Source organism: Carassius gibelio, chromosome A7 (genome assembly GCF_023724105.1).
Source record: "Carassius gibelio isolate Cgi1373 ecotype wild population from Czech Republic chromosome A7, carGib1.2-hapl.c, whole genome shotgun sequence".
Lineage (NCBI taxonomy): Eukaryota > Metazoa > Chordata > Actinopteri > Cypriniformes > Cyprinidae > Carassius > Carassius gibelio.
In genome coordinates, this window is record NC_068377.1 from 29,340,362 (window position 1) to 29,361,443 (window position 21,082).

At 37.4% G+C, this 21,082-nt stretch overlaps 2 protein-coding genes and 1 long non-coding RNA gene across 5 annotated transcripts in view; 1 reads left to right on the top strand and 2 right to left on the bottom strand.

The window, feature by feature from the left end:
• The window catches only part of LOC128017096 (exocyst complex component 6B), an 83,655-nt gene extending 71,077 nt beyond the window's left edge, over nt 1–12,578 (bottom strand). Inside the window, exon 1 of one of the 3 annotated variants that reach the window (XR_008184365.1) lies at nt 12,428–12,578. Coding sequence is in view for 2 of the 3 variants with exons in the window: in XM_052602287.1 (XP_052458247.1) it covers nt 12,428–12,516 (89 nt within the window). In the remaining variant the exon portion in view is untranslated. The remainder of the gene's footprint in view (nt 1–12,427) is intronic. The other 2 variants (XM_052602287.1, XM_052602288.1) reach the window with 2 other exon arrangements.
• Nucleotides 1–21,082, bottom strand: part of LOC128017103 (uncharacterized) — a 148,841-nt gene that overhangs the window by 80,800 nt on the left and 46,959 nt on the right. The gene's annotated exons all lie outside the window — the stretch shown is intronic.
• LOC128017102 (bcl2-associated agonist of cell death) lies at nt 17,586–20,083 on the top strand. The gene is made up of 4 exons (XM_052602297.1): nt 17,586–17,747; nt 18,496–18,650; nt 18,905–19,095; nt 19,237–20,083. Exons 2-4 carry the CDS (start codon nt 18,503–18,505, stop codon nt 19,348–19,350), a joined length of 453 nt encoding a protein of 150 aa, XP_052458257.1. The 5' UTR covers nt 17,586–17,747; nt 18,496–18,502; the 3' UTR covers nt 19,351–20,083.

A 21,082-nucleotide genomic window follows, 5' to 3' on the forward strand; every position in this document is an offset into this window, starting at 1 on the left:
CTTCCTTAAAGACCATCAAATTTAAAAAGTCACAACAGTTTCTTTGCATTAATAATAATCTCCCTACTGACGGTATTAATATAATGATTTTACCCATTTCACAGCACGGGTAAACCGTAAAACAACCTTACAACTTCTATTGGGAAACAGGGTGACGTTCCGAAAAAACTGAAATATGATACCCTCCTTGAGGAAAAACTGGAGCCTGTTATTTTCCCAACACTCACTGGTAGAGAAATAATGGACACATGACACAGAGAGACGTTTCAAACACATTCTTTAACATTTAAAAAATGTCGCTTTTTTAATTGCACATGAGAACATTCAAACATGCCTGTCAACAAACTGAAAGAGAATCCAGAAATGTGTTGTACCAATCCAAATCAATGGACCATTACTCGACAATTACTGTGCTTTTCTGCTCGAAAACGAACACCAAGAGTGTCATAAAATGAACAACTGAAGGCCATCTGTGTCTCCATTCCTACAAAAACAGAGCTGAAAAACTCAGCTTTGCCACCAAAGGCATAACATTAAATATAAATAAATAAATAAAAACAGCTATTTGCATTTTGTATGATATTATCCAATATTACCGTGAGATTATATACTGGATCTATCTGAACAAATGCAGCCTAATTCATTCGGTCTAGAAATGCCAACATTGTTCTGAGCTGCGTGTGTGTGTCTTATTCACAACATTTCCTCTGCAAACTGTCATCACCCTCGACTAACTAACTTAAGGAAAACCTATGCTTATGTGTGCTACGATGTCATATCCTGTTGGCTGACTGAAATCTAGAGATAGCTCAATGGCAGCTGGGAAACAGAATGGATCGGAAATGGAGCAGAGGATCTAAACTTAAGCCGCGTTTCCACCGCAGGAACTTTACCCAGGAACTAGGGACTTTGGCCTGGTACTCGGTGTGTTTCCACCGCAGGAACCAGGAACTAAATAAAGTTCCGGGTAAAAAAATGCCCCTCAGAAAGTCCCTGTTGGCGAGGTGGTACTTTTTCAAAGTTCCGGAACTTTCGGGGGCGGGACTTTGGCGCTAAACATCCTGATTGGTTAAGTTCACGCAGCATTGGTTGGATTCAACCACCATTTATTTGGATCAACATTTTCAAAATATTACTGTTATTGTGTCATGAAATGTAATTTTAAAAGTATTTCAGGCGAGAATGTAGTTGTTTAAAACTCAAATCTGTTGTTTATTTATAAAGACAGCGCCTATTTAAATATGTGTTTCGCCGATCTCGGAGACGGTGAGCTCCACGCGATCAGCGGGAGCTCAGTGATCATCTATCCGACCAGAAGCAGCCTCACTTTGGATAGACCTTCTGATATGTGCTTCTGGCTCTGATGTCTCTTTAGTGGTTAAACATTAAATATAATTCAGCTGCGGGGTAAATCTGACAGGTTTTCTTTGGTCTGTATTCAATTTATCTATATGTTAAAATGAAAATAAAAAAGGCAAATTTATATAATATTTTGTTTCGTTGTAATGGCTGCATATACACATATCCCTGAACTAAGTACATTTCTGCAGCTGTTATTATGCTTAAATGAAAACCAAAGGAGGCAGTGGTATTTGATATCCTATTTAGTTTTATTTTAAATATACAGAGAGGAAAATTACAGGATTTGCGTCGTCACGGACATCACACTCCCGAGTCGAATGCACTAAGTTTGAACTACCAAGGATGCACTTCCAAAATCAGCATACTTTTTTTTTTAATCAGTGGTACTTCGTATTGAGAAATGCGCAGACCTACATCACCAGTCTAGTTGCCTAATCTTCCCGGTACTTTACACCGCGGTGGAAACGCAGAAAGCAACAGGTCTGGAGGGAAAAAAGTTCCTGGGAAAAAAGGTTCCTGCTACAAATGTTCCGGGTAATTTAGGTGGAAACGCGGCATTAGAAACCTGACAAACACACATCAGCACCTCATACTGACAAAAGCACTGCACTTTTCTGTCTATGATGTCATAGCACACCCGATCTGTACTTTTATCTCTTCAAACTTACTGTACCAGGTACAGTGGGGCTCAATAGTTTGGGCACCCCTTGCAGAATCTGTGAAAATGTGAATAATTTTCAAAAAGTAAGAGAGATGTTTCCTTCTGGAGTATCAGTGGATGTTTGAACCTTTTTTAATAATTGTGTTTGAGTACCTCAGTTGTCCTCGATGTGAAAATATGCATCTCAAAATCATAAAGTCACTGCTGGAAAGGGTTCAGATATGCAAAGATGCTGGAAAACTGAAGAATCTGCAGGACCTTAAAGATTTTTCTGAAGAACAGTTCTCAGTTTAACTGTTCAGAACAAACAAGGGACTCATGCACAACCATCACAAAACAGAAAGACAGTCGAGGATCATCAGGTAACAGAGCACAGTATTAAGAACCAAGGGTTCCCAAACTTTTGAGTGGGATTATTTGAAGAATTTCAGCAATTTTTTTGTCTTGTGGACTAAATGTTAATATCTTTTATGTACAATATCTTACTCAGGACAGTACTAAATAAAGAATAACATGCATTTAGTATGATCTCTTTTTTTTATTATTATTCACATTTTCACAGATTCTGCAAGGAGTGCCCAAAACTTTCGAGCCCCACTGTAGTTCAACAGAGGTACATATTTACAAAAAAACAACTACCTACTCTTCTACCTATAAATAAACATGAAATAACGATTACAAAAGTTTTTGATATGGTACCAAATCAGGTACTGAACCGTGGATTTTTACTGGTATCGGTGCCAACCACTGAAACTTCGGTACTGTGACTACATTAACCAAATTAAAAAAATATAGCCATATACTATAAATAGGAACAAATGCTGAATTGATTTTGAAATAATATCAATTTGGCAGAACATTCTGTGAGCCAAGCCCCCTGACTACGACTGCAACAACTTATCAATAGAATCGATAATCAATGGTAAAACTACAAAAAAAAGGAAATCAATGTGTAGTTATTGCATAAATCGTGGATATATTGCAGCACAACATTGCTTTTTACAACATATTTGCTTTAGAGATAAGCTGCATTTCATGAGGTTTCTGCATGCTGATGCATTACAGGCAGTGAAAGCAAACACTGTCCTGAACAAAGTTTGGCCCCAAGGTTCTGCTTTATTGACCCTGGATTAGATCCTTCTCTGATGGCAAGGGCTGACCTCCATCTGGAGCTTCTGAAGTAACGTTAGAAGCTCTAAAAGAGGAAATATTCGTACGCAGTAAGCTGACTAAACACTGAAATATGATCACAGTTTAACACAGGGAAGAGTTCATAACTCTCAGCTCACAGTCTCATCTCTTGAGTACTCAAATAACCTTTATAAATATATAAAGTTAATCAACAAAGCACCTAATAATAAAATTCTGGCATGACCATTTCTATTATACTAACACTGCTGTGTTGTTCAAATAGGAGGGCAATGATCCTGTTCACGTGATTATTAGCTGTAAGAAAACAGCAAGGCACAAGATCCTCAACTTCTCTTCTGAATCACTAGAATCAGCACAAAACAAGTTGATGGTGCTGTTCAGCCAAGACAAATGCTATTGCAGTGTGATCGTAGAAGATGGTAATTGAATGATTAATTAAAATTTTGTTGAGTTGTCACCAAGATAATAAGATTGATTGATCTTGAACTGTCACCAAGATAGCTGGCTGACAGATGAGGTTCTGTGCATTGGCAAAAATGACTTTCGACAGTAAGAATGTGTCCAATCAGTAATGTTCTGCATAACATTAGAATTCTGCATAAGAGAATGCTTTCATAAACATCTACTGACCCCAAAATTGTGACTGGTAGTGTATGAAACTATTTTGCCAAATACTCTTTGGTTCTAGCAACAGCACAGATAAGACAGAACACAGACAGATTGGAAACATACTAAAACAGAGGCATGTACCAGGAACGGCATGGCACAGAAAAACCTGAGGTCTTGTGGGAGGTGGCAGGGTCGGAGTAAAAAAAAAAAAGAAGACAGAGGTAGCAGAAGTCACCCTAGAAACTGTAAATTCCTCTGTGGGCCTAAATGCAGAAATAGTGAGGGCAGAGACAGGCCATGGTGTAACAGCTGGAGAGTAAGAAACGAATAAACCTTCATACTAAGACTGATACATGTAGCAGCGCAATGCCAGAAGTAAACAACTGAGCAACACAGAATGTTGCCCAACTTCTAATTCAAACAATACAGATTTTCCAAGTACTTCTTGCAGCAAAGCACAAAATATCAATCTTAAAAAAAAATATATATATATATATGTATATATATATTATATATTAGGGGTGCTCCGATCACGATCAGTAAAGCCGGTTCTCTAATCAGCGGTTAATTCCATCAGGTGCGTGATTTCACATAGAGCAGCTGTTACTACACAGAGCCGTTGTTAATAGAGAAGATGCACAAATCACGTTAATTTTCAGCGTTTTTTGGCGCATCTTCTGAGTTAACAATGGCTCTGTGTAGTAACAGCTGCTCTATGTGAAATCACGCACCTGATGGAATTACCAGCTGATTAGAGAACCGGCTTTACTGACGAGATGCGCATTAACGATCGGCCGATCGTGATCGGAGCACCCCTAATATATATATATATATATATATATATATATATATATATATATATATATATATATATATATATATATATATAACTCCGTTCTATTTAAAGGGTTCTTGAACTGAGACATCAAAAATACAATGATGTTTTGACACATAAGAGGTCATTGTACTTTAAGCCCGATATTGTAATTTATTCCCGATATTCCCCTCCCAAGAGTTGAAAAAAAAAAATTTGCAAAGATTCTCCTTATGCTTTGCTGCAACCAGATTTTAGGGCTGCTTCGATCACGATCGGCCACGTTCATTTTCAGAGTTTATTTGCGCATCTTCTCAGTTAACTACGGCTCTGTGTCTCTCTCAACTATTTTAAAGTTCAAAAACTGTTTAACTGGATACTTGCCAAGACAGGCATTGACATAATTGTGTATGTATTTTAACATTTTAGTACAGTTTGCCACTCATTTTGGTGTATGTGCTATGTTTATGGAAAAACTATACTTTCTAAAAAAAAAAAAAGAAGAAGAAGAATATTCTATCCAACTACAAGCAACAGCACAAATAAATACAATAGATACAAACAATAAACCGGAAATATCAGGGGGTTTTTTTCCTTTCTTTTTTAGGTAGGTCTTGCATAAGTTTTTAGGTACAGAAATTGAATAAAGTAATCAAATGTAAAACAGCATTGCATATTGGACTGTATAAATTAAAGATTATTCTTTATTAAAGTTACAAAAGCTTTTTAAATCAAGAGCGGTGAGTGATTTCTTTGTTGTTGCTGTTCGATTAAGACGGTCAATTTAAGAGAATGCACTGATCCAGTGCACTGATACAGTAGACCTACGTTCAGCCGTCTGCTGTAGGATACTTACCAAGACAGGCATTTTCACATAATGTTTGTCTGAATTTGTCCATTTGAACACAGTACTTAAGAGAGAGCTTAATATTTGCGCGAGGGTTTGCGTGCTTCAGATGAGCGCATATGCACAAATCTTCTCACTGCGCGTGCTAGCTTGCAACCTCTGGCTCTTAAATGTTTAAACTGCCAAAGCTTAAATGAGTTCAGTTTAAATACATATTAACGTGTGCTGTTCAGATCTCATCTGTGAGCGCGCGCTATCAGCACCCGGCAAAAATGTGGCAAATATACATGTATAAAATGTTTTACACTTAAATGAAATAAAGTCCCCAGTCATATCAACTGCATGGAAAGGGATGTATTATTGGGACCTCTTCTTGTGCTCACATGATATTAGCAGTAGTCACAGATATGCCTTTGAGTAAGAGATTTCTAAAATAGCAACAGGGAAAAAAAACCTTCACCATAATGCTCCATCCATGCCAACAGGAGCTGCAGGATGGACCAAGCAAAACAAACTAAATATTACTTGGTGCAAGTAAAAGAAAGTCAAATCGACTAAAAAAAAACAAGAGGCATTTTCTTTAAAAGCAATTAAGGATGCAATTAAGAGCTTAGCAAAGTCCTAATCTAGTAAACCACCAAGTCCACTGTGGAGAGAAAAGGAAAAAATTATTTTGAACACTTCCCTGGTAATACCAAACAGACAAGTTAAAGGGGGGGTGAAATGCTATTTCATGCATACTGAGTTTTTTACACTGTTAAAGAGTTGGATTCCCATGCTAAACATGGACAAAGTTTCAAAAATTAAGTTGTACGTTTGAAGGAGTATTTTTGTTCCAAAAAAACCTCTTCCGGTTTGTCACAAGTTTCGGAAAGTTTTTTTCGAGTATGGCTCTGTGTGACGTTAGATGGAGCGGAATTTCCTTATATGGGTCTTGAGGGCACTTCTCCCGGAAGAGCGTGCGCTCCTGTATAGCAGAGCAATGAGAGGCTGAGCACAGCCTGATCAGAGCGAGAGCGTCGCGAAAAGTCACAAAAGAAGTGTGTTTTTGGTTGCCAGGGCAAGACAACCCTGCACAGATTACCAAAAGAGAAACAGCATTAAGGGACCAGTGGATGGAGTTTATTTTTACAGAGCATCAACGGAGTTGTGTAAGTGTTTTTGTTTGTTCCCTGCATTTCGGATTGCACATCGTTTATTTCTTAAGGATAATGCAGTCCCAACGGAAAAGGGTCACGATTGTGTGTTGGAACCACATGCGGTGAGTAAAACTGCTTCAAATATCTCTGTGTTGTTAACTTAGCTATCAGCGCACAAGCACATCAAGTAAACAACATGCGATGTTGTCATCAAACTGCACTTTCCACATGTACAGCTTAAAAAAAAAAAAAAAAAAAGACATAAAGTGGAACTTAGTCATTTTCCAAAACCGCTAAGCAAATATATACAGTTTCAGTACATACCACATAGCATACCGCCTTTGCTGATGCTGCTCTTGTTAAATTTCAGCCTCTGGATCTGTGTCACAGCTTCCACATGCTCTCAACTCAAAAGCCTACTGGCGCTCGTGATTCTTTAGCTCCGCCCACACGTCACGCCTCTAAGCGTTCGTGTTTTTCCGGGAAAAATCGGTACAGACTATCTTTCTCTTATAAATATAATAAAAATAAAGACTTTTTTGAGTTATGAAGGATGCAGTACAACTCTATAGGTACTCAAGATTAACAGGATATTGAGTGAAAACGAGCATTTCACCCCCCCCTTTAAAGCAGCCAATAGCCCGCTGAAGATCCTTCGACCCAAATCATCTCAGCGTTTTACAGCGGGGCCTGTAAGTAATCTTGTGTGAGCTTTTGCAGTGACTCAGCTGGGTGTAGACCTGGCTGCACCTTTGTGGTAAATTGGTCTCTGCTTCTCTGCTGAGGTTTGTGGCTGCAAAAAACATTACACACAAACCATAGCCCAAAACTGCTCTGTGTAGCTGTACCCGATTGTTGCTGCTGTCACTAAAACTGAACTGAATAAAGCAATACATTTAGAATTCTATTAAGAAATGTGTCTTGCTAGGCTGCTTACTGATCAGGGGCCAATTGCAAAAAATGTCTAAAGCTGAGAAAACACTGTTATAATAAAAATAGAATACTTTTTAACTAAAGGGGATTCTTGCAACTGTGCCCATCGTGTGTGCGCTCTATGATGCTTCCAGACAGATTAAAATTATAACTTTAGTTGCCACATCACTATTAATATTACTTATATCTATGGTTCTGAGTTTGTTCTAAAACCCAAGCCAGAATATCATGCAGACATAGACCTAAAATAACCTAAACAACCTAATAATGTTTAAAATGCATCACATTGTTTTTTAACCAAACATTTTACAGAATCTTTTTTTAATTTGTTTTAATTTTTTTAATGCAAGCCATGGAAGGTCCTATGAAACTTTGATACAGTTCTCCGCCTCTGTTCTTTAAATAAGCAGTCCTTGAGAAATGTTCCTACAAAATGATTAGCTGTGAAGTGTTTGTTCGAAATTCCTCAGGTGGATGCAGGAAAGAGTGCAAAATATTTACAACATTCCTGTTGCCATAATTGGAACGAAGAACCGTGTTTCAAATGCTTCAGTCCTCTCTTCCTTTTTGAAGTGGTTAATCACCCTACAGGGGTCAAGACAACAACTGCCCACACAAAGTCCAGGAAATCAAGGACATTGAAGATCGACAGAACTTTAAAACAGAAACAAGAGAAATTGGATGAGAGAGAGAGTTTGTCACAGCTGAGAACGTATTAGGGCTGTCACTTTTACTTCGAAAATTAATTGCACAATCGATCGGACCAACCAAAAAAGTTTCGAAAATGAAAATAGGAAAACGATTTTAACCAAACATGTACACTATTAATTTTAAAAGAATTAAACAATTAAAAAATATAGATGTAACAAAACTCACAAACAAGCAGAAAAAGAAAATAAAGAATTCCGAAAGTGCAGCATGCGTTGCGAAAGCTAGATATAAAATACCAGCAATTTACGCGCCTACAAGACCCAGTGACGTCGAAAGCGACCTCTCTACGTTCACACCAAAAGCGAATAGAGCATCTGGCACGAATGATTTCAATGTTAAGTCAATGTAAAGACGCGTTTACACACGTCTAGAGGTCTCGCGGCGCAGGAGACGTGAATTCGCCTCATTCGCTCATCTAGTTACAGGAGATTCTGAGTTATGAAAAGGACCATTGCAAGCTGACAGCGACCAGTAATACCCCCACCTTGCGCAGCTGTACCTGAGTGTCCCTGGGACATCAGTGGTCTGTTCTCAAGTCCATTTAAAGTTTCATTTTTTTTAACAGTTGTTTGAAATGGACTGAATCATTATTTAAAATAATCTTGGAGATTTCTGAATTGCATAAATCATAAATGCAGCCGGGTTGAAGTCTGCAGTGATGTTTTTCTTTTGTTATGGCAGCAGTCCCCTCTGCATATAAATTTTTTCGAGAATGTTGCACTCCTGTTGCTGTTATGCACGAAACTTCATGCCAATAAATAAGAAATATTTTTTTTTTTTAGACATGGACAATCGATTTTACAATCGATTGAATGAACACTTATGTCTTAAAAATTGAAAATGATTTTTTCACAAAAGTGACAGCCCTAGAAGGTATATGCAGAACAAACAGTCAAGTGTCCAGCATGCAAATCACTGTGGTCCAACATGTGACAAGAAACTGATCCCTGGTTCTCCGCGATTCACACATTTTACACACACTGAATAAACTCACGGCTGATAGTCAAGAAAGACTTCATTTTATTCCTTCAGATGTTTTTACATTTGAGCTCTAAGGGCCACATACTCGTTGCAGTTTAATATGGTTGTCACTCCTCTTCTAAGTGCTTTGAACATTCAGTAACAACTATACACAAACGTGTACAAAAAGTATCGAACACAAAATCAAACACTGCACAGCAACAGATTGGATTAAACAACAAGTTGCTAAAAATTAGCTACATAGTAACTAAATTGGTTGTCCATTTCACCAGGTATGTAAACAAACATACTTGTGGCAGTATTAGTTTTTATGATTTCACTCAAAACTCTGATAATATGAAGACGTATATAAAAGGCCAGGCTCTGTAACTGCAGAAGATTTAAATTTATAACTAGTTGTTCACTTTTAACCAGGCAGACTGAAATGGGTTTAAGTAAGCAGGACTCTCCATAAACTTCTGTGCAATCTTAAAGTAGAGGTATAATCAACAGATCATTTCTTCTGTATTCTGACAACAGTTAAACAGGTTACTGAAAAAAATAAAATAATAATGCAGGTTGGGACTTGGTTCTATCCATCAGTTGTTGACTGGATGAAGGCAGATCTGAATGCGAGGTAGCAGTCGATTGAAAGGGGTGGGTTTAGCATACGTCAGCAGCAACAAGTCTGACATTTCACCAGAACATCAAATTACGACATTTTGATTAAAAATTTATGATAAAAAAAATGCATGAATAAAAGTTCACAATTTGATAAAAAAAGGGGCCTTTAGAAAACAGATATGGTGAATTTCCATTTCATGATACATTTTAATACTTCTAGATACCTTGGAAAGAATGAGTGGACCAGGGAATGGCAGACTTCTTTCTTCTGCTTGCATTATGCTACACGGCTTAACCATAGGAATGTAAATCACAAGTCCTGACGTGTGTGAACATTATGAAACAGCCACTCACTTCTTCTACAGAGTGATAAAAATGACTTGTATACTACAGAATGCATACAGCAATTTCTAATACTAGCCATAACCAGTCCTTTTATATGAGATGAACAAAATAATCAAATAATTATAGACAGAGTTGAGCGGGAGTTGAGGCAGCACAGTCTGGAGAAACTGACTCACAAAGGCAGACCAGCCCAGGCTTTCTCAGAGATCTCTTTCTCTCTCTTTCTCTCTCATACACACACACACACACACACACAATTCAGACCTAAAGTCCCAAAAGTCTTGTTAGATGTGTATTTACATGAGTCCAAATATAGTTCTCAAACATTTAAGAGTCTCCTTTAAATACTATGTTATTTAAAAAATGGCAAGAACAAACAGTTCAAACAGACATCTAAATTGAGGAGATAAGAAAAAAAGGGGAAGGCAGTTTCAGCCAACCATTTAAAAAAAACAAAATGCTGATATCGATGAGCTTGTTTACAGTTTATTGAGCCTTGTCTGGCAATGTGTTGTACCATCCATTACAAGTCATCTAAAAGTACATCACAATGTGAGAGGCCCTCCAGTGTCCTTGTATTAGTACTTCAAAGAAAACACAGAGAGAGAACACTGCCCATTGGATCTGCACAGCCAATTAGCTAACAAAAGTGATGTACCCTTGCTTTACTACACAACCTGAACTTACAGAATGATACATGGGAAGTTTCTGCATTACTTCAGGTTCTTCTAATGTGCAGCAATGGTAACAGTGCAGGAGAGATATATGTGCTGTATATGTTATGTAAAAAAGACCTGGGGTAGTTTGAAATGATACAGGGGTCATTATGTGCATGCTTACTTAACTCATTCTTTATTTATGCTTGTAATTTTTTTAAAGTCTCTTCAATTATTTAGTCCACTTAAATGCCTCCCCTCTCTTACAAGTGACTACAATCTTGCATTCAAATCTGCCCGCCATGCAATTGATGACCAATGGATAGAACCAAGTCCCTCCCCTTTTTTTGGGGGGGGGGGGGGTGCTGGGTTGTGTACATCAAAATATTAAAGAAAACATCTTTTGAAACTTTCATCGACTAAACATGCACACATTACCATGGCTAGGAAGCCAGGCTGTGCTTGCAATGTCAGCTCATTCTGTCAATGAAAGTCCCATTAGAGGGTGTGAGACTATGAAGCCATTATCAGTGTGCCCCACACACCCTGCTAGCACCAAAATTAGCATCACCCAGTTTCACTTTCAGAACAACATGTAAAACAAACTAGTCACCAAGAACTGGATTAAATTAGTGATTGTAGTAGTATCCAAACAACAGAGCTGACAGATAGAGGTCAACAATGTGGAAAGGGCACATTATGCTTTCTAAGCTCTGTGTACTTGCTCAAAATATTGGGAATCATCACTAATCAGCAGCTAATCATCACTGGTCAAATTCCCTGCAGATCTTCACTGTAAACAGCTTTAGTTGAGTCATGGTGTCTTGACACAGATGTTGCTATCATATGGGAAGGTGACTTTAAAAATAACTGAATGACAATAAATAATAAACACGGGCAATGAAAGATAAACTAAAGCTGAACCAACTAACTCTTAAAAAAAACAACTGGCTTGTTGATTTCATCTCATAACATCCTTTTCAGAATGTCAACCATTTCTGACAGACTTTCTGACATTTAACTGAAATCTGTGGTTTGCAAATGTAGCTCAATGTGGTTAAAAAGTTAAAATGTTAATTTGGTGACAGCTGAATTTGGTTTTCATTAAATAGTACATAAATACATACATAAATAAATAAATAAAATAACTTTTTCTCCCATCATGATCATGTCCAATAAAAAACGAATGTGTAATCGAGCTCTGACGCAGAAATACATTTTAGGAAAAAGCAACATGCCAAACGTTTTGAGAAGTTAAAAGCCTGGGCTACTTCCTTAAATACAATGGACAGCAACAGAAGAGCACAGTAGTGATCACGTTCCTTTTGGTTTGTTTTCAAATAAAGAGCGTTTTTCATAATCTCAAAACATCCGCCCGCTCTCCGGGAGCAGTGCAAGGGGACATGTGAGAGGAATACTAACTAAAACTTTCTCTAAACCGCCACCGAGCACCTACATTACAAGAACGACAACTTGAATGGAAGATTTCCTGGCAAGTCTCTTAAGTATGAAGTTGAGGGAACAAGGAGAACAGCTTCTCCAGCAACCTTTTAACCAAAATGTCACGTCACAGCCCGAGCCCGGTAGCTTGTGGTACTGTTAATGAAGACTTACCGGAGTGTTGGCCCGATGCAGTTAGTGTCTGTGCTCTCAATCTCACGCAGGATTCGCTCGTGCTCTGCTGCTGTCTCGGCGCTCGCCATCTTCCATAACCACGCGACGCGCTCTTGAGAACCATAGAGAGAGAGAGAGAGAGAGAGAGAGAGTACTGGAGATTTTACTTCCGGTATTACTGTTGAACGATTTCTTGATCAATTACGGCTAAATAAGTTTTAGAGTGAACAACACAAAATTGTAATTAATTGTAATACTTTAAAGAATACAATTGGAGGAGGCTTTTTATTGAGAAGTACCTTTTAATTATACAATTTTGAACATTTTATACTAGCAAAGTATAAAATAACAAAAAAAAAGTAAGGCGATTGAATTAAGAAAAAAAAGCGTTTATATTAATGACTGAATATGTTATACTACATGAGAATATTTATGCTAATTATTACAACCTTATAAAAATCAACTCAAAACACAAATCTTATATTGCAAGACAGCGACATCTTGTGCTTCATGTACCAAACACATTGTGTTAGAGCAGTTGGGCCGCCAAATAATAATATTCTTAATATATGTAAAAAGTCTAAGCCATAACATAATAACATCATTTCATATAATTAAATAAGAAAAAAAATATTAAACTGTAACTATGCTTCTACTATTCAAGCTCGCTGATTGGTTTAAGATAAACCGCCAATTTATCTAGATATTTTTGCTGCATACAGAACAACAGCAGTTGTGCCAAGCGGTGCCAGACCGAGTTATTTTCTGTTAATTGCTATTTCATTCAATAAAGACAGTTAACAATCTAGTTTCTGAGTACGAATTTATTAACCCAACAATAGCGGGGTCAGTTAATTAGTTATTTTTTTGCAGTGGGCCACGCAAACATATGTGTTTGGTTGTGTGGGCCGTGAGTTGAAAAAGGTTGGGAACCACTGTGTTAGAGGATATTAAAAGTAAACATCAGAGATGTAAAGAGTGGCTGAAACCATACTTGAAGAAAGTACAGGTACCTTACAGTGAACATTACTCCACTAGAAGTCACCAATTTCAAAACATAATAGTAAAAGTCTTATCTGATTTTTGAAATAAAACTCAACACCTCAATATGGAAAAAAATAAAAATAAGAAATGTCTTTTCAGCATAACAGCTAAATAATATAGATATAATATATATATATATATATATATATATATATATATATATATATATATATATATATATATATATATATAAATAATATATATATATTATCTACTTCAATACAATACAAAAGATACTTATTCCAAAAATTATTGAAGTAGGGAGTAAAAGTTGCTAAATATTTGATACAAAGTACAATCACAGAGTATCCAAAAAAGATACTCATGTACAGTAATTAATTACATTTACTCAAATACTTTCCATTAAACCTCTGGTAGACATGGAAAAAAGTTATATCATTATCATAAAAGCAAACTTTTTATAATTTTATTTATTTCAATTTAACAATGCGCTATAGGTGTCATTAATTGCTTACCATTGTCCATAGCAACACTCTGTAACTGACCATTCACCCATAAAGCAAAAATAAAAAGAATACATTTATTTCAGCTCATCTGTATTTCATGTATTCATTTATTTCAAATAAATAAAGTTGCCTGAGTTTAAACGGGTTTTCTATTAATTTCATTAAAAACAACAGTAATAACTGTTTATTTTTACGTAGTTTTTACTTTCTTTCTAGATTTGTTATTTATGTAATTATTCTTTCGTTCCATTGTTGTGTGTGTGTGTGTGTGTGTGAGAGAGAGAGAGAGAGAGAGAGAGAGAGAGAGAGAAAGAAAGAGAGAGAGAGAGAGAGAAGGACTTTTTCCAGGCCTTAAAGCAACGGGATGCCCTCAGAATATTTTCTGACTCCACCTTTGGCACACCCTCACATATCATCATACACACAGGCACCAACGACTTGAGAAGGGAACAGGAGAGAGTTGGGCAGCTAATCTGCAGAGTAGCAGAGAAGGCTACGGAGACCTACCCCAACACAAAGATCACCATCTCTACCCTCCTACCCCGCAGAGACATCCACCCAGACACCATCCAAAGAGTCAACGCTGACATCTCCAAAGGATGTGCTCACCTGCCCAATGTGCACCTGGCTCATCATCACCCTCCATAACAATCAGGGACCTGTATGACCATGTACACATAAAGAAGGACAAAGTCAATGTGTTTGCAAAAACACTGAAAGACACAACAGACAAAACACCTTCACAACCCTGAAAACACAGCTGCCAACTTACAGAACACAAAAGCAGACACCCATAAACCTACAAACTCATCACAGAGAATGACCACCACTGGCTGCACAATACCAGGGACCCCCACAACATACTAAAATCCACATCAGAACACCCCATGCACCAGCACCACCACAGATCTACACCAGCCCATCAGGAGAAACCCCAGTTTGCACCAGATCACCACGTAACCACGAACAGCAGCAGCAGCAGCAACCAGCCTTCCACCCGCTCATGCAGCCTCAGCTGATAACACACCGAACCCAGCACCACTCCCACACCTCAGGAGCTACGCTCAGGCCCTGAAAGGACAAACAAATACTGGAGATGAGTGAGATCAGAAAGCTGCTGAACTACATCAGTGCCCAGCTGACAGCATGAGAGTCCACACAGCATGCAAACACCTGCCTAACAATAATAATAAAAAAAAAAACTTTACTTTTCCAAAACACTATTAGAAAAGGATTACCTCTATTTTTGGATTACCTTTATTTTTGAAAACAAGAACTCTATACTGTGAACTCTTAAAATGACTCTGTCAATATCAATGTGGAATATTCAAGGATTGAATTCAGCAGCCTTTGGGGTAAAGAGCTCAAACACTGAATTCCAGAAGAGCATCAAAGATGTGGATATTATAATTCTACAGGAGACATGGAGCAGGGCAGACACCCACTGCCCACCCAACTACAGAGAAATCATCCTACCATCACAAAAACTCAACACAGTCCGACAGGGAAGAGACTCAGTAGGACATATTATCTGGTACACATCAAAACTCTACAACCACATCAACACAGTGAAGCAATGCAAATACTACACATGGCTTAAAATACACAAGGAACTGCTCCCATCCAGAAAAGATATATACCTGTGTGCCATATACATCCCACCATCAGAGTCCCCCTACTACAGAGAAGACACGTTCTCCATATTAGAGGAAGAGACAAGCCACTTCCAGGCCCAGGGAAATGTGCTTATCTGTGGAGACCTGAACGCAAGAACAGGACTACAGCCGGACTTCACCGACACACAAGGTAGCAAATACATCAACAACAAACTGAATGTTATTAATAACACATTCTCCCATATCCACAGAAATAACCATTATCATATTGTAAATAAGAATGAGAAAGACCTCCTGCAGCTCTGTCGAGGCCTGGGTCTTTATATCATCAATGGTAGGTTACGAGGAGACACTTTAGGGAGATTTACATTTTGCTCACCTCTGGGGAATAGCACAGTTGACTATAACAGACATAGATCCTTCATCTCTCAGATCATTCACTGTTAGAGAACTAACCCCTCTGTCCGATCACTGTCAAATCACTGTGTACCTCAAAAAGACTGAAAATAACATTAACACAAAGCCCAGTAAACTGTACAACATCAGAAAACCATACAGATGGACTGAAAAAAGCGCTGAAGAATATCAGAAAGCACTTAGCAGGCAAAAAATACAAGCACTGATAGATAACTTTCTAAATAACATCTATGCTCACACCAATGAAGGTGTCAATCTTGCGGTCAAAGATTTAAATTACATATTTGAAAAATAACACCAATCTTTAAAAACGGAGATAAATTTGATCCTAACAACTACAGAGGCATCCGTGTGAGCAGCAACCTGGGAAAGTTATTCTGTAGCATAATAAATTCTCGACTATTAGACTTCATCACCACACACAAGTTACTGAGTAGAATTCAAATTGGATTTTTACCAAATGACCGTACATCTGACCACATCTATACATTACATACTCTAATTGAAAAACATGTTAACCAAGATAAAGGTAAAATATATGCATGCTTTATTGACTTTAAAAAAGCTTTTGATTCAATTTGGCACCAAGGACTGTTTTACAAACTTATTGAAAGCGGCATAGGAGGTAAAACCTATGACCTTATCAAATCAATGTACAATGTTGCGTAAAAATCTACACCCAACATACGAGGTATCTTTCCCAAGAGCGTGGTGTGAGACAGGGCTGCTGCTTAAGCCCAACATTATTTAACATTTACATCAATGAACTGGCAAGCAGTCTGGAGTGATCCGCAGCCCCTAGCCTCACACTACACATCTCACATATGAAATGCCTGCTGTATGCAGATGATCTGGTTCTGCTGTCTCCCACTCAACATGGTCTACAGCAGAACCTGGACCTGCTAGAACAATACTGCCAGACCTGGGCCCTGACAGTCAACCTGAAGAAAACCAAAATCATGATCTTCTAGAAAAGATCCAGATCCCAGGGAACACAACACACATTTACATTAGGCACTGACCAGATAACACACACATCACAGTACAACTACCTGGGTTTGAAAATCACATGCACAGGAAACTTTAATCATGCTGTGAATGAACTGAGAGATAAAGCACGCAGGGCCTTCTACGCCATAAAACAGAAATGTCCTATAGAAATCCCTATTAGAATTTGGCTGAAAATATTAGAATCAGTAATTGAGCCCATTGCACTCTATGGCAGTGAGGTGTGGGGTCCACTGACCAATCCAAATCAAGATTTCACCAAATGGGAAAAACTTCCAATTGAGACCCTGCATGCAGAACTGTGTAAAAATATATTACACGTCAAGTGCACCTGCATACAACAAATAAGCATGTAGGGCAGAATTAGGCAAATATCCTCTAATCATAAAGATACAAAAAAGGCACATGTAGATTATGATATCCCATATTACTGTATTGTATTACTTATGTATATTTTAACTCTGTAAATTTAATACCATATTATATTTTATTTTAGCCTATTTCTAACTTATACTTTCACATATAATTCACTTTGCACTACATGGTTAATACTTTTTATATATTTTATTATTACTATTATTTTTTTCTTTCTGTAAATACATATTAAAAATTTTAAAATTGAGAGCTGGAGTGAATTGCAGTTGCGCTGTTACTCCGCACAGCACGGGTGCGTCACGACAGCAGCAGTCCTAACAGAGCCAGTCCAAAACAAACACCCAGAACACCCGGAAGACGTGTACGTAGGACGCCGACAGACTCCAGAAATCGGTAGGTAACTCGATATCTGACTCTATGGTTGCAATATTAGTAATTAAATAATGAACGAAGCGATGTTGAAAACACTGCAAGGTAGGACTGAAACTTTTAAATGTTTGTAACCCGCGGTCGTTGGAAGATGTAACCACTTTTTAAGGGTTTGGGGTGGCGCTGAGCTTCAAAGTCGTAAAAAGAAGTTTCCCGTTGATCCCCGTTTTTATTGGTGACCGTATGAGATTACAACCTTACGTTAAGTGTAATAATTATAAACTCGACAAACACATATGTAGTTGAGCATTTGCAGAACTATATTTAAAAAGCCCGGTATTGGTTTCACTGTTATTGTTATGTTTATTGTTGGATAATGCATTTAATTTCTTTGAAATCAGCTCTGAGAAATATGTCTGTGTCAGTTTAACGTTACACTATTATCGCTAAAGTCTTGAGTTCAGACCATAACACTGTGTTTTGTTCTTTTGTTGTTGTTGTTGTTACTGCCGGTGTCTCAAGAGTGAAATGCTGCGCCACAGTGTTGCCTGAAGTATTGTACCGTTTGCTTCATCTTCACCAGTAGCTTATATGGTTATATGGTTGATCCTGACTCTGTTCTTAGTTGATGTTTTTGAGAATAAGCTATAAATAGAACATACAGCCATGCCTTTAGTACAGTAGTCAGTGTTTCCATTTTTTTAAACAGCAAATGTATAAGTGTGCATAAATGAAAATGTCATTCACCTATTTTTTTTTTCTTTACTTGCAGTTTAATCATGGCACATATGTTCAGTATCTCTGACAATGATTTGGAGATGGAGACAGAGACATCTGAAGACCGTGAGGACCCGGGCCCGACAAAAAATAACAGTGGATCACTGCAGAAAACAAACCAGCATATCACTGTGCCTGAAAATCTGAAAGGTGATTTAGTCTCAAGGGCCTATAGAATAGGCATAATTCATTTATGTTGTATCCTGAATACACAGCACAGCAGACCACAATTACAAGCATCAAATTTCACATTTCTCTGGGTTGGCATTGTTTTTAGCTTTTAAAGTCAATAATGAAACTAATTTATTTCACATGAAGAAATACTCTAAATGTATTCTGTATCTATATGTAAGGTATGATCAGATCAGATCAGTCAAGTGTCATTCAATAACATGTTTCTGTAGGACAACAGCTATGGAAACACATGAATCTTTCGCTGGATGATGAGGACCTGCTGGACACTGGGCCAGCAGATGAAAGTGATCTTTTCAGGCGGAGATCTCGCTCGGCTCCTCCTGCATTTTGGGCAGCTAAGAAATATGGCCGACAGCTAAGGAGAATGAGTGATGAGTTTGACATCCTCCATGATAAAAAGGTAAGGAAACAATTATTTGGCATAATAGAAACAGAGGAGGGTTTCAACTGTCAATGAAATATTCACTATAAACTAAAAAAATCAGTTTAAGCTACTCACTAAACAATGAAAATTGTTTTTCTTATCTTAAATGTCTTACAGTTGAAGAAGGTGAAGAGTGAAGGAACGACATGTCAGCTGCGGCAGTCCCCCAGCTGGTTTGCTTTCCTTTGGAGTCACAAAGAGTCTGATACTGAGTCGCGCCACACGGAGTGATCAACAGTGAATGAATGATGGAAGAAGAGAGAAAAGAGGACTACTGTACATAACAACTGGTGGAGGAATAAAAGGATGCACTGCTGTGAAGAGAGTGATTTTAAACCCTTTTCATGAACTACATTGAGACCCGTGACTGTTGAAAAGCACGATTGGTTTCTCGCTGGCATGTGCTATCCCACAAAGATGACAAAAAATGGAGAATCTCCTTAAGCTCTGGGAATATTATGCATTAAATCTCACGAATATGAAAAGCTGAATATCAGTTTGCTCAAAGCGCAGACTTTCTGTAACTCTGCCACATCAGTTTTCATATTCAGATGAAATCGTTTTTAACAAAAGCACATCGAAAGAAGTTAAAGGTTTTTTACTGTACATCATCTGTTAAATTAATTTTTACCTACATTTTTAGACCATCAGGTGTACATAATCTTTTTACGGTAAAGGGACTTTGGCCATTTTGAAGAGTCATCTTGCTTTATTACCATCTCTGAGTCATAAAAAACTCTTGGAATTGTCTACAACCAATAAGCAAAAGAGTCCAAAAACCAAGAATGTGTCTACATACCCAAGAGAGCAGGAGGCATAATCATTACTGGTATTACTTGAAAATTACAGATTATAAATGCTTTGTAATTTTTTTTATTAATTAAAAACAACATTTTATTGTGATGTTACTTGTTGTTGTTTATAACCAATATAGATAAATAAATAAAAAATAAACCACTTTTAACATAGGCTGTTCTTCTTTCAAAAGCGTAAAATGTAAGTACTATTCCTCATGTAATATAATTTGGCAATATATATGAAACTGAAGTTGTTTTATTTGTGCATGAGTCATACTCTACTCCTTTTTTTCTATCTGAGGTGTAACATTGTAAACAGTTTTGATATAAAGATTAAAAAACACTCCTGGCAGTATCCAATAATAAACTTTAAAACGATCAAAATGAAAGACATAATATCAAGCTAACCATGAAATAAAGAGCCATGAAATTTATAAAGCTGAACAACCTTGGAATATCTGCAAGTGAAAAATTAGCTATAATAAAAGTTTTTATCAATGAGTTGTCTCTAGAATTGTCTGATTTGGATATTGTCTTTTATAGCGTTAATGTGGAAGGCATGCTTTATGGGGTGGTCGTCGGTGAGGAGCTGGAGTTTTTTTAAGATCATTATTATCATTTTGGAGTTGATTTAGTAAACCTTGGGAAGATTTCATTCCTAATCTGATATTTGTTTTGCAGAATGCTGTGCATGCAGTACTTGCAAACCTGGATGGCCTTGTTCTTCACCACTTCACCACCCAGCATTTCAACATTTTTCCCTGTATGCTTCTCTGAATATAACTTTAAAGGGGTAGTTTACCTAAAAATAAAATTGTAGTTCCAAACCTGCAGAGCTGTTATCTTTCTTCTGAAGAAACACAGAAGATGTCAGGACCCAAGAGCAAAGAAGGGACCCAAACTGGACCCAATCAAAGACATTTTTTTGTGTTCCACAGAAGAAAAAGTTTTTACGAAAGGTAAAGTTATTAAAGTTATTTATATATATACAGTATTGTTCAAAATAATAGCAGTACAATGTGACTAACCAGAATAATCAAGGTTTTTCGTATATTTTTTTATTGCTACGTGGCAAACAAGTTACCAGTAGGTTCAGTAGATTCTCAGAAAACAAATGAGACCCAGCATTCATGATATGCACGCTCTTAAGGCTGTGCAATTGGGCA

Coding starts and splice junctions, on each gene's coding strand:
- LOC128017102 (XM_052602297.1), top strand. CDS start 18,503: ATGGCACATATGTTCAGTATCTCTGACAATGATTTGGAGATGGAGACA. Junction 18,651..18,904: donor TGTGCCTGAAAATCTGAAAG/GTGATTTAGTCT, acceptor ATGTTTCTGTAG/GACAACAGCTATGGAAACAC. Junction 19,096..19,236: donor ACATCCTCCATGATAAAAAG/GTAAGGAAACAA, acceptor AATGTCTTACAG/TTGAAGAAGGTGAAGAGTGA.